At 34.3% G+C, this 14,706-nt stretch overlaps 1 protein-coding gene across 1 annotated transcript in view; it reads left to right on the top strand.

Annotated features, from left to right (window-relative positions):
• Window positions 1–980: 980 nt before the first annotated feature.
• The window catches only part of LOC149786838 (uncharacterized), a 57,413-nt gene continuing 43,687 nt past the window's right edge, over window positions 981–14,706 (top strand). Inside the window, exons 1-2 of the mRNA XM_089975986.1 lie at window positions 981–1,101; window positions 7,345–7,544. Of these exons, the coding sequence (XP_089832112.1) occupies window positions 981–1,101; window positions 7,345–7,544 (321 nt within the window). The remainder of the gene's footprint in view (window positions 1,102–7,344; window positions 7,545–14,706) is intronic.

Genomic DNA, 14,706 nt, shown 5'->3' with positions numbered 1-14,706 from the left:
GACATTTAAAGCAATATATAAGTGCATATCATTGGAATAATTCACTAAAAAAGTGTCCAAGTCAGTATGTGGAGAGAGAGAGAGAGAGATGGTCATCTGATGATGTCAATAGACAAGCAGATTTAGGAAGGGGGATTTTGATGTTTCATTCTGGATTAATATTCAATTGTTCGTGCTCATCGAAATGAAGCGTAGACAAATTAACCGCTTATTGCACGTACATTTACGAGAATTGATTGCATGTTTATTGGATTTTACAGATACCGTTGTAGCATATACTCTTCTGCTCCTCCGATGACATTGGCATGCCTAGTTATAGTGTGTGTGTGTGTGTGTGTGTGCGTGTGTGTGTGTGTGTGTGTGTGTGTGTGCAATGGGTCGAAATATATATCCTTTGTTTATACCTGCTGTCCAAAATGATTATAAAATGTCCAGTGTGCTTCACGTGCAACTACAATGAGAGTATACGAATCCTTCTATGCATAGTATAAATGTCGGCAGCCTTAAGGTCATGAGTGTTGGTTGTCAATAAACATTTTAAAAACCCGCATCATTGGGTTCCTCAACAACCATTTACATCAGGGACAGGTAGAAGCCATATCCTATTCATAGCCTCCACCATGACCCAAGCTGTGGGAATATCATCTTCTCTAAAACCAGAACTTCAGTATAGAGACAATCAACGCCAGAAAGAAAGAAATCCCTGGGCAGTCATTAGATAAATAAATAATATATGATTGTATCAAGTGACATAGTGATATTCCATTCCAACAAATAACCATCTCGCCAATTTATATCTCCCATATGTTTTTAATTATATTGATATATCGATGCTGACGTCTCGATCTTTTTCAAATTTATTCATGGAAAGTGTCGCGCATGCCTTAGCTTATGAATTATTAAATTTGGTGTATGACGCTTGTATACTGAAATGATACCAGAGATACAACAGAAAACACTGGAGAGGAATTGGAGTTGGAATGGCGGATTCAGTAATTCTGCAGAGGACACAGTCTAAAGGAGAAGATTTCCCATCTAAAGAAGACGATGACAGCCAAAGTGATCATGAAGGGTACGATACAGATTTGGACCTGACGTTATGTAAGTACAGTATACCCACTTTTATGTAAGTACAGTATACCCACTTTTATGTAAGTACATTATACCCACTTTTGTTTGTTGCAATAAAATTGGTCATATTAACCAAACTTTTAACCAAACATTTGGATAGGCAGATATAGTATGACGTAATCATTATACTTCATGGTCACGATAATGTCTTGATCATAATTTTTAAAAAGACTAACATTACAAATATCCAATATGATTTATCATACTCATAATAAGGGTGGAATTACCAAAAAGTATGAACCCACATTTATACGATGTACTCAATACCTTTCACGATTCCACTTTCGATAAATCATGTACTCCCCGAATAACTGTCGATAGCCCGATAAATCATGTACTCCCTGAATAAATGTCGATAGGCCGATAAATCATGTACTCCCCGAATAACTGTCGATAGCCCGATAAATCATGTACTCCCTGAATAACTGTCGATAGGCCGATAAATCATGTACTCCCCGAATAACTGTCGATAGGCCGATAAATCATGTACTCCCTGAATAACTGTCGATAGGCCGATAAATCATGTACTCCGTGAATAACTGTCGATAGGCCGATAAATCAGCCCTTCACCCGTGATGACATTGTCCATCAGTATCAACATAGATTTGTGGGTTTAATTTATTGGACTAAACTGTCGACTTCTGGAGTCATGTGACGAAGTTGCGAAAACAAGGGACATGGTATTAGCATTTCACAATAAATTTGAATTTTGTCTTTTCTTACTGTCTCTACTTGGCACTATTGGTCCTCAGTACGAAACATTCACGGTTAAAATACTAAATTACGATTCAAAATCTCATACTGGAAACCATATTCTTATTTTCAAACATAATAAGCAGAAGCTCCACCTCAGGTTCAAGAGAATGATATACGATTTCGAATTTATTCTTCAGATACAATGAGTAAAGTTCACCAAATTCCAGGTTTTATCGTTATATCTTTTTTAATCGTAGTAAATCGTAGTAAAAATGGCTGGCTGCCATTTTATTTTTTTAAAGAACAAAACAACTTTGTCATAACAAGGAAAAGTCCAGGATACCATATGATAGGATGCACCATACCAGAATCATGCCGGAACCTAGTTTACTGAGATTTGCATGTAAATAATCCACTCAAAGCCCCACTAATCTGTTTCTCTGTTGTCATAGCTTGCTGAAAAAGAAGAGTAAGAAGAAATTAATGAATACCAAATATTGAAAGCGATCTTTACAATTTTAATCCCAACCTAATGGTTGAAAAAACGAAGTTCTCTTCAGATGAATGAATACAATATTTAGCTGTCAATTTCCAAGTGGCGCGATACAAATAGACTATAATAAACACTTCGAGATGCCAAATTCATATTTGGGTCTAAATATTAATTCGTCTTTTATGAATGTTCCTAAAGACCAATGCAAATACAGGTGCCTTGATGAAAGAAATGTGTCTTCTACAATAAAACAGTTTTCCGGAACAATATTTCATTTAAAAGATATTAAAATTTTAACGGTTTTGATGTTTAACTGTCCGGATTAAAAACCCATCATGCTGAGTCTTCCAAGTTTAATCTTATGTCACTGAGCGCTCTGATGCGTTTGTTGCATGTACATCGAAGGCCGGGTTTAAATCATTAGCAGTAACAACTAATAACCTTCTCTCTGATTGGTCCATTTGCCTATCTACGGTTTCAGTTTCCTTAACAACAAGAACAGCAATTTATATGCAAATTGCAGTTTTTCTTTGAATAATTAATGTAATGAATAATTATATTAATTTGAATAAATGCAGAAAATGTAATGAAGATTGAAAAAGGAGTGTGGAGGTTATGAACTGTGCTATGCATATCATGTATATAACATTAGGTGTCAGAACTTCAGTCCTAAAGCTTCAACAAGTTTTCTGTCTGTCTCCAATGGAGCAATAAATGATAATATCAGACAAGCGCTCCATGGTATTTACAATTACTTGTATAGTAAATCACTACTAATAGGTGGTCTGAGTTTGCGAGTCATCAATTCAAAAAGGAAGAAACCAAATATTAAAAATTGTTTGACCTACTCCATCATGGACGCATCTTTTTTGCGGCTTATTTCGTCTGGATTTATTGGTTACTGCATTTGTATTGGAAATATGTACTTGGTTTTTTTTCTCGGACTAATATTGATCTCCCGAGGGTTGTGCAGTATTACTTAGAAAAAAGCAACGTTGTTCATATTTTCCCACACATATGCAGTAACCCGACTTGCACAATGATGACCCATGCGGCAGGCAATACCAAATTATAAATCAGTAAAACAAAATCATTTACTTTGATATTGTTAAACAGAATAACGTCTGAAGTTTCGTATTGCATGTAGATCAGTACGACATTTCTTTTCCGGCGTTACTGACAATCTGTAAAAATAAATAAATAAACGACACAAAATTGCAACATTAATTAACAGAAATAGGACAAATCAGCCGCACAAATCAGAGAGACAAGCCAATATCAGGCACAAGGATTACCCACAAAATTATACTCACTATAAACTGCCACACTGCAGACATCGTAGCAATATGACTGAAACTGTTTTCAAGCTACGTTAAAAATCCATCTCACACGTCACACATCACACACACTACCGCATATATTCCGAAATTGTGACAGCAAAGGTCTTATAATTAAACAATACAAACTAGATTGTTTCTGTACTTTTTCCAATATATATATATATATATATATATATATATATATATATATATATATATATATATATATATATATATATATATATATATATATATAGTGGATGCATTGTTTCTTCAAAGCACTAGTAGTAAATTTTACCTGGCAAACACTACCAGCACAAGACGCCAATGCACCGTATGAGTTGAAAATCAAATTAATTTCTCAAGACAACTTTTTCTTATACAAATAATTGATACCAAACTCTTCTCATTTCTAAAGGATGGATCTATGGTTTGGGTTTGTTATAAGGCTAATGAATTAGAAGTTATGCATACTTTTTTTATATCACCATGTTTTTGGAATCATTAAACAAACATCAAACTTACGCATACATCATAAACTAGTGGGAATGACTTGGTGCAAATCAGGTATAATCTTGGGACTGGTGAAGACGGAAGACAATCAGCATGGCCAAGCAACTGGTTACTAAGCTTGGATATTTTGCTAAAATTTGAAACTTGTAATTTATTTTTAATGACACAATCTTATTTTTGTTTACATCTTATTTGTTTTGACAACTATTCTTTTAGTCATCATATCCTATTTCACAAGTACATAACTTCACCATAAAATTTGGCGATACCATTTCACTATTAATAATAGACACATATTCGTTATACATTAATATTTATCATATCAAAGACTTATAACAATGGTATTAACAGGTGCCTCGCTAGGCGCTCAGCATTAAGTGGTTAGTGTTAGGACTGGTTGGCCTATTTTCAGGATAATGTGACTGGGTGGAACATCATGCTACATGTCTGCAGCATGATGCCCCAGTGCTAGACATCACTATAAACTGCCACTCTGCAGACTTCGTAGCGATATGACTGAAAAATTGTTAAAGCTACGTTAAAAATTCAAATCACACACACACACACACACACACACACATTAATATTTAAACGGATAACGTTTAGCATACATAAAAGGTTTTTGATTATTCGAAGATGAAGTAAGCTTTAAAAATGAAAAGATGAAGAAAGACACGCAAAAGTATTAATACGTGTTATCAAGATAAATTTGATATATTAAAAGCCTTTTATTTCATCAAGGTATCAATTAACAGGAAATTACTTTCTTGAGATAGTATCAACACTTATTATATCATACTACAATAAATACCACTGCTTATCTATGAACAATGGATGGCCATGGGAACTGTAGCAACTAGAGATGCATCACCATGCTATCCTTCACCGGCAAGGTCTTCAGCAGAATATTACTCAAGAGGATCACGGTCGCATCTGATTTTCTCACCAGAAAGGAACAAGCCGGTTTCAAGAATGGGAAGACCTGCATTTATAATATTTTCACACTTCGACAGATAGTAGAGCAGACATGCTGAATGGCACAGTACCGTCTACAACTCTACATCAACTTTGTAGACTTTGAACAGGCTTTCGACAGCTTTCACCATGAAAATAATTAGGTTCTGAGGTACCACATTGAAAGTTGTAAACATCTTCAAACTTCTGTACCAAAGCTTCCAGTATAAATTCATATGCGACAAAGATATCACATCCTGTTTCATCAACACAACCATGAAACATTGCTGTATCCTTGCACCTTTCCTCTTCACTCTTGCCATTGACTGGCTGACCTAATAAAGCTGTGTACAGCAAAAGAGGAGTGAAGTGGAGTGTCACTTCATCCATGGAAGAGCTCCTCTATGCCGATGATTATAAATTTGTTTTTAGTCGGAATATAGATATGCAAGAAAAAACAGATACATTTTGAGAAAGAGCAAGAAAGATAGGACTGAACGCGAAGAACAAGTAAACCACATAATTAAAGAAGAACCATAAAACCAATGATCCTTTCACTGTGAATAACTAACCAACAGAGGACGTAGAGGAATTCATATAACTTTGAAACAAAGTGTCCTCATATGGATACTCGGAGAGAGAAGCAGCAACCAGAAATAACAAAGAATATTAAATCTTCGGTATTCTGAAATACATATTGAAATCCAGACAACTCAGACTCAATATCAAGCGGAGGATTTACCGAAGCAATGTTATCGGAGTATTAATGTGCGTCTCTAAATGCTGGAAGCGAACATCAAAATTTATACAACAGCTTGAAATCTTCTAAACCAAGTGTCCGAGGAAGATTCTTGAAACCTTCTGGTCCAACAGGATAATAACTGAACACTTCATCAAAGGAAAGAATCAACATCTCTTGCCCAGATTGTGAAGGTAAAATATGGCAGTGACTTGGAAATGAATGACAAATGTCACTGGACGTAGAACATTCCTCCATTTGATCCCACAACAGGCAGACAAAAGAGAAGTCGTTTTATGGTGGTTTAAAGGAGATTATAGAGAATGTGATGAAAGAATGCGACCTGACATGGAACACTATCGCACGTAGGGCTGCAGACTGTCAATGACACTCTCTTCGAAGCCTTATGTGCCACCTACCAACAGGAAGAGCGATTGAGTGTCTAAGATTGATGACAACAGAACCTTTGTGTACGAAATTTTAAAAAAATTGCCATATGGTTATATTAAATGTCGTTCTTTTATTGTAATGTGTTTATACGTTTGGTTTGTTTAAATTTGTCTACAAATTCGTTTTGCATTTCATATGGTAGTAAATGATTTTTGTCAAAAAATACATTAAGTAGCTTCTTTGTTTATATAGTAAATAAATAACAAGAACTTGATATTTTCACGAAAGTCACGGACGATTGTAATATTTTCTACACATGTGGTTCAACTGTTAATTCATGATGTCGACTAGTAAATGATAACTCGGATATATTATAAACTTTCTTCTTTTGCATACTCATCCTAAGCACAATCATCTGTCTATTAAAAAGAATGTATTTATCAAACGATTGCTGCATTATTTACGTTAATATATGCTTACAATAATAATTTTGTATATGTAACAAAGTGCAATAGCACCAAATGACTTCATAAATTATATGAAAACGTCATGCAAAGGAACAGCGTAACGACTGAGGCATCCTAAGTATTTCAATCATTTCATCACAATATTCTGTAGTTTGGTTTTTTAAAAGACCAATCATTTTTCATAAGATAAAGAAAACTCTTAAATTTGTACTCATTTTGGAAATGAAATTTATGATACTTTGCTTGCAAAAGATAGAAATTATTCGAGGATTTTCATAATGTTCGATTGAAATGAGCACTCGTGTGAGAATATCTATATATGTGGATATGCGGACACTATTGCTGACGACAGTAGTACGATATGTCTCATCTACCTAGTGCAGGCGATACAGTAAATAAATATTCTGTCCCAATAATGAATAGTGGAAAGAATTGTGCCTCATTTGGTTGCATGTCAGGCCAATTTAGTCTTTGGTCACTATGATTATCAAGTATGTCGTTAAAAAAAAACGTGAGCTGTGTAACTTATACAGCGTTTGTTTTATCGCATTACTTATGAGATGATATTTCACAAAAGATGATCTACCAAAATTCGTGGATTCTAGGTAGTATATGAATTTATTAGTTATTACCCCTTTCCAGGTCCAGATGGTGAAGATGACATTAGGGACAACATCGACGATGAATTTGTAGGGAGGAAGGAGTATATACGTGCCGTCAAAGCTTCCGGTGTTGGTTTTCCTTATAGCTGCATTTTGAAACACCTCACCACAACCCACCTGTCCCTCAAAAACCGTAACATCGGGCTAGAAGCAACACGTCCGTTGTGTCATGCTTTGAAGGTACTGAACACATGATTTTCCTTCTTTTATTTCAAGAAATATGTTGCAGAATTTAAAGGTTTTCCTTCAACTTAGTACTGAGTATCTTTTTGAGAAAAGTGAGAATCAAGTCAAGAAAAGTAAGTACCGATTCAAGATAAACGAGTATTGAGTTGAGAAATGCGATTATCGAATCAAGAAATGGATATCGCGTCAATAAAAGTGAAAATCGAGTAGAAAACGGTCAGTATTGCGTCACTTAAACAGTATAAAGTTAAAAAAAGTGAGTGTCTAGTAGATAATGGACAAAATCGAATGAAGAAAACGAGGCATGGAGCTGAGGAGTTCAAAATAGTTTATATCGAGTACAGAAAGTGAGTAAAGTATAAAAGGAAGCAATATCGTGTAAAGTAAGGCAAGTATCGAGTTGAAAAGTGAGTATCCATTACAAAAAGTGAGTCTCTCGTAGAGAAAACAAGCAAACAAACGAGAATGCCACCCATAATAAATGAATAGACATATTTATACAATAGAGCTTTCTTTTACATAATAATCAAATATATATGTGATACTATACTAAATAAAATTATATAAATGTCCTGTGGATAGCACAACCTATGCAACATCCTCTAACAAGAAAACCCATCTTAACATTCTGTTTGTTTTCTTCAATTTGTTAATGTTGCCAAGACAACATTGAAGCCAAACATTCATTTCTCGATTGTGGAATATTTTCTCTGTCGCTTCTTTAACTTGTAGAAATAGCAAACTGGATGCTCCACAATATTTCGTCTTCTTGCAATAATACTCTACAAACCCCTACACCACTTGCATCAACAAGTATTTTAAATGATTAGCTGAAACATGGAGCTGAAAGAACTGGTGGACACTTAAGTATGACCTTTCAAGTTATCAAAAGCCTCCTGACATTTATCAGACGAATGCAGCTAGGTTTTCGTAATCAGCAAATGTTCAGAGGGTAGGCAATTAAGGAAACATTGGAGCAAAATTTCCGATAATATCCAGCCATACCCAAAAATTTCATCAGTTGCTTTATACTGATTGGCAAAAGGAGTTTGGACATAGCCTTGACAATTATTTCTATAGGTTTAACTTGACCGTGTCCAACAATATATTCTAAAAATATAACACAAGCACGGCAAAATTCGCTTTTACCTAAATTAATTGTCACATTTGCATTACTGAGCAGACCAAAGAATTTCCGAATTGTGTCCAAGTGATCTTTTCAGGTGTTTTTGTGGATGATGACGTCATCGATGTAAGCGTGACAATTAACTAAATCAGATGTAATCATGTTTCATAAACGCTGGAAATTTGAAGGAGAAACCTGCATACCAAATGGCATCATGTTATACTAAAAAAGTCCATTAGGAGTTTCAAAAGTCGAAAATTCCTTTGCTTTTTCCCTGATTGGACTTTGCCAGAATCCTTTCAAAAGTTCAAAAGATATTTTGCATTTCTTATTATGTCAATGCTGTTATCGAATTTTTGGCCTTGGAAATTAATTTGTTATGGCGACACTATTGACTTTTCTTTAGTAAGTAAACATGAGGAAAGTATGATGTGGTTTCGACACAAGAATACATAGTGAAATGTGGCTAATTTTATCTGGTTCTCTGAAATCATTCTCCGGCAAATACATATACAATTTCAACATAGCGGTAGGTTTTAGTTTTTCGTGTTCGAAAATCTGGAAATAAGTGCTTTAACTGACATAATATCTGGTTTAGTTCAGTCTACTCTTATAGATGAACATGAGAACGTTTCTCTTTCAGATTGTTCAACATTTATAAATTTGGAAGATTATTTAAACCAGAGTCACTACAGTCTAATTTCATGCAATCATTTAAATTTCTTAGTATGTTGGACAGTTATAAATAAAGTGATTGAATGATTAACACGGCTATATTTATCAACATACTCCTTTAACATATTTATATGGCAATTTTGTTTCTGTTTTCGCCTGTCATAAGTGTCAATGTTATAATTTAAGTCACTTAAGTTCTTTACAACTTTAAATTAACTATAATACTTATCCTGAAGAGGAATTTTTTGAAGAATGTGCAAGAGAGCTAGAACTCTATTACCAGGCTTAAAAGTTCTTTTCTGTGTATTTGTGTCATACATTATTTTCATTTTTGAATGAATAGAGTGAAGATTTGTTCCTGGTACTTCACAAGCTTTGTCAACTTATATTGGAAATCAGAGACAGTCAAGAAAATTAATCTCTGAATCATCGGTAAAATAATTTTCTCTTTTTAATCGATCCATTGTTCCACTGTCAGTATGTCCAAAAGTTAGTTATAACCCAATGATTCTTGTACATATTCTTTAACAGCAAACAACAGTAAATGCATAATCTCGTCCTTATCTTTTCCTGTATCAAATCAATATTATCGAATCATATTCTTTAAAGTTCGATGAAATCTTTTTGATGCCCCTTGATTTTCAGGTTGATAGGCAAAAGATTTAAACTGTTGGATGCATAATGCATGCAAATTTGTTGGAAAATTCCAGACAAACGTTTTACTCAGATTAGACAGATTCGAGAAGGCCATATTGTGTAAAAATACTGTATCAAAGCTCTTACTATGGTTTGCCTAGGTCAATCTTATTAACGCACAAAGTATGGTCAACAAGTAGTGGGTGCCTGATTTATCTTAGGTAAAGATCCGACGCAGTCTACCATTATTCTGCTAAATCGTTTGTCCATTGCATGAATAGGTTGCATATGAACCTAAGATCTCTTCTAATTGGGGTTTCCTACCATTTGACAAGAATGACAATATCAACAGTATTCAGAAACATCGCATATATTTTTCGGCCAATTTGCACGATTTAAGATCTTGTGATAAGTCTCACTGATGTCCAAAAATGACCAGCAATATATAAAGAGAAGGAGTAGCTAAGAGGATCACTGTTTTCAGTATTCCTTGTTTGATCGATACCTGGAACAAAAGCGATATTATCAAAAGCCTGACCAATCAATGTGTCAGTCACAGGAATAATTTCCTCATCAACATCATTCTCAAAAGCTCTTTGCCATAGCTCTAATAACTGCAGGATATAAATAAGGGATTTAATTTTCAATAGGATAAAGTATTTGATCCAAACATGGCTTTTCAGTTATGTGTTGTATATGTAATTAATTTGTATTGTTGTTAGTTATTTTTCTCTATGATTATATGATATGTACAATTTTAATTTGGACTTGCCCTTGTCCAAAATCAAGTTCATTTTGTACCTGGCCAGTAACCTTTAAGTTTGTAAACTTATTAAATATAGATAATATTGTTCCTATGAGCGTGGGTTAAATTTAAAGATCATTATCGATATAGGTAAACATACTTTTTTGGGTCTGGGTATATGACATTGGTATTCCTCATGGAATAAACTGCTGGTCCTAATGTTTAACGTATTCTTTATTATAATCTTAGTAACAGCTGTTATCTGTTTACAACTTAGAATTTTCTTGAAATGAACGTTGGACATATATCCTGGCTAAGTCATATTGATGTTCTCAGAATTTTATTGGATCAGTTTATTTGATCAAGTTATTATTGTTTTGAAACACAACGTGCTCATCTATAATATTCTTAGACTGGAGCATTAATTTAAATTAATGTGAATTCGGACAAGGACATCTTGGATTATATTATTGTGATTCATCAAGAGACTGTTGGCACATCTACATATCACAGACTACTAAAGGCACATCAACACATTCTGTGTTGGATCTTATTTAGAACATCAGTGGAATTAGTTAAAACGTTATTTATTACGAATGGTCATATAAGATTTTTGACTATTTTTGGATGTAATTCACGATACTGTAAGTTCGTTTTAAATTTTCACTTTGTATTGTATGGAAATAAATTACTTTTTGTTCAATGATTAAAACTTGTTGGATTTGGCTCTATTCTACAACTTAATTTAAGACCATAGATAATAATATGGATTTACCACAACCTTATCTCCAGACAAGTCATTGCCTAGTAAACAATGACTATCTTCGATGGGTAAAGAAGTCGCTGTTCTGACTGTCACCGGTTCAGAGACTATGTTGCTAAGAAATGTAAACAATGTAGAAGATTATTGTCAAAGCATCACTGTAATCAATGAATAAGAACAAGTTCACTAAAAGAAGACTTATCAGATTAAGGAAAATTACCTGATAATAATAGACTCTGAGTAGTCCCTGCGTCGCTAAATATTTTAATAGGGACAGGCTTTGCCGAACAACTAATACGTGATTCAGAACCTTTCGACAGGAATGGTTCATAATTTTCCATAATAGAATCAGACGGGGGATGGGGTTATTTGACCCAACAAAAGTAATACTATCAAAACATGACCATGACTATGACCTCTTAAAATAAGAGTATTTGGAATAGCTCTGTATTTATTCTAATGCTTAATTTTGAATCTGTAGCAATAAAAAAAAACACACTTTCGTCTTAAAATTGGTGCAGATAAGACCAGATAAGGATTTCTGATCAGTCGTATCAGAAGTTTGATTCCCAAGATTTTGCCATGTTGAGATTTGGATGTGCTTGTATGTGACTAAGATGTTTTTTCGTTTGCCAAAATTCTGCTGAGTGGAAGACGTATTGAAAAATGAAACTTTGTGAGTCTAGGAATTGTCATTATCTGTCCAAGCAGCATTTTCGTTTGCTCATCTAGATAGGCACTGCTATTACTATGGATGGAGTTCTTGAACTCTTCAGTTAATATCAGTTGTTTAAGGTTATCATAAACTTTATCAACATTTTAGGCTGAGCACCACCTATCAAATAGTAGTTCATATTTCAGTTCGAGTTATACATAGGTCTGTCCATTTTCTTTTGTACAATTCTAAAACCTTTGTCAATATACATCAAGTACCAACTCATAACCCTTCAATATATATTCCTTAACCACACCATAATCAGCGCTCTTTTATATTGACAGTGAAATGTAAATATCACGAGTTCTGCCAGTAAATGCACTTTGTAATAACAAAATCTAGTGCTTTCTTGGCCATTTAAAATTTTCAAAAAGTTTCCTAGTGTGAGGAAAATAGCTATCGACTTCTTTTTCCTAAATGGGAAATAACATGATTTTTCGAATAATAGGAAAACCTGAAATTGTGTGAAGGTGTAAATTTCGGGTACTTGCCAGTTCTATTTTCTTTTAATTCGAAGTTGCATTTCTCTTTTTTCATTCTCTCTTTGTATTTGCAGATGCCTCGTTTATCTCTGCGTTTGCTTTTGCTGAAGTTGTTTTTCTCTTTCCTCTTTCTGAAGTTTGGATTTCCACCATTTCTTTTTTAACAGGAAGTTTTTGATTACTCTATATACAACTATTTTTTTTTTATTTCGGTTCTTTTATCTACTTACTAATCAAACCCAAAATACTTTTATAAAAGATTATTTTCCATGTCATATTGGACCCAAATATTATTTATTTCGTGCATCGTTAAAGAATCTGTGCTTCAGAAAGATCATATTGCCTGGCAAGCTGAATCAGTTTGTCCTTTTTCAAACCCTTCTTGAATAGGATTTAAGATAAAGTTCTCCACTCTAGATGTTATTGTGAAAGATTGTTGGTTTTACTAAAGAATTTTTCTTCAAATATGTGAAATCAACATATTAAGGACTTCAAAAATTCCGAAACCAGTCGAATTTCTGAAATATTGTAAGGAAATTAGTAACGCTGATGACTGCCCCTGAACTCTTACAATCGAAGATGTTTCCATATGTTTGCTTTAGGCCCTAAAACGTGACCTGAGTTCGCATTAAATTGGCCTCTGCTAATTCACTCGTTTATGTCTTTTGGTGTAAATCCTGGTAAACCCGTGCCATGGTATTGATAGAAAGGCGCAAGCCAGATTATTGCATAAAGAGCATCTCTAAGTGGGCATACAGACGCAAAGTGGCCTCTGTATTAGTTACAAGCACCTCGTCGATAATATGGTCAAACATTCAAAGCTCTAGAGGGTGTGCGTCACACCCACTAGAGCCCTGCATGTGTGATTATATTATCGACTCTTGCGCTCATACCATCTGTATATGCCAATGTGGCCACAGTTTGTTGAGGTTCAGAATATCTCTCACGCGCATTCGCATGAATTCGCATCTTTTGGTCGACCTTTTAATGAGCATTGGATTCAGACTTATAGCATGTGTTGGCCACATATTTTGGTGCATCAAAGAACTTAGAAGCCAACCAGAAAACATCTTTATCAATTGAACGAGTTTAATTTCTGCTCTGCTAATGGGTAATTGATTTCCTTATTAAATCGCTCTTGTTCGTTTCTATCGAATTGACAAAGAAGTGTCATTTCCTATTGTACTGCGTATTTGAGATGCAATTTGAATCCTTAACTATATTGTTTTTTTCTAGCAGTTCTGGTATTACTGGTACCTTGATTATGGGTAGTTTTCTTTCCTTAAGAGAATTAACATCCGAAACACAAGCCAGTCTGACAACCTACTGTAAAATTTAATATTGGTGAAACTGTTAACTCGTGTATTACAAGAAAATTGCATAATTTGTCTTTCTTCTGTACGTTGTTACACACTTACTGTCATCGCATAACTCTTTCCAGAAACACACGGTTTTTCAAAAGATCATCATTTTATTATTTTCAGTATATGTATATCTCTACATTTCTTCAAGCTGAGGCTCCACTGTGAAAAGAAAAGAGATCTTATTTTGGTTCATTCTGGATTTAGTTACTGATGCCTAAAGTTGCTTTTAATTGAGTGCAATTGACTGGTTGTCATTAATAATATCTGGCAGTGAGTTAAGGTGAAACTTTAAACCTGCTTGCTCCCGTCAATCGGTACTAGTTGGGTGAAAGTAGAAGCCTCCAGTACCTTACGTCACTTGATCAGCCAGCAGGTATTATGTTTTCCATTCCTTGCTTGGAGTGGATAGATAGCTAAGCGTTCTATATATTGAACCAATTAACAGGCAAATTTAACAGCTCAGTCTTAAGGGACGAGAACACATTTGATGCAGGGCAGTTATATCCAGGAATTAAATAAAATAAAGTAAAACAATGACGTCATGTGAACACTAAATTAAATCAAATATTTTTTTCATAAACCTTGTTGTAACCTCGCCCTCTTAGTAAGAGGAGTGGTCAATTAGATTTGGCTGGGGTTATCTAGAGGAA

Source organism: Sinohyriopsis cumingii, chromosome 12 (genome assembly GCF_028554795.1).
Source record: "Sinohyriopsis cumingii isolate HCF-2022 chromosome 12, ASM2855479v2, whole genome shotgun sequence".
Taxonomy (NCBI): domain Eukaryota; kingdom Metazoa; phylum Mollusca; class Bivalvia; order Unionida; family Unionidae; genus Sinohyriopsis; species Sinohyriopsis cumingii.
The sequence above is the reverse complement of the archived record's forward strand: the minus strand, read 5'-3'. Positions and strand labels throughout refer to the sequence as shown.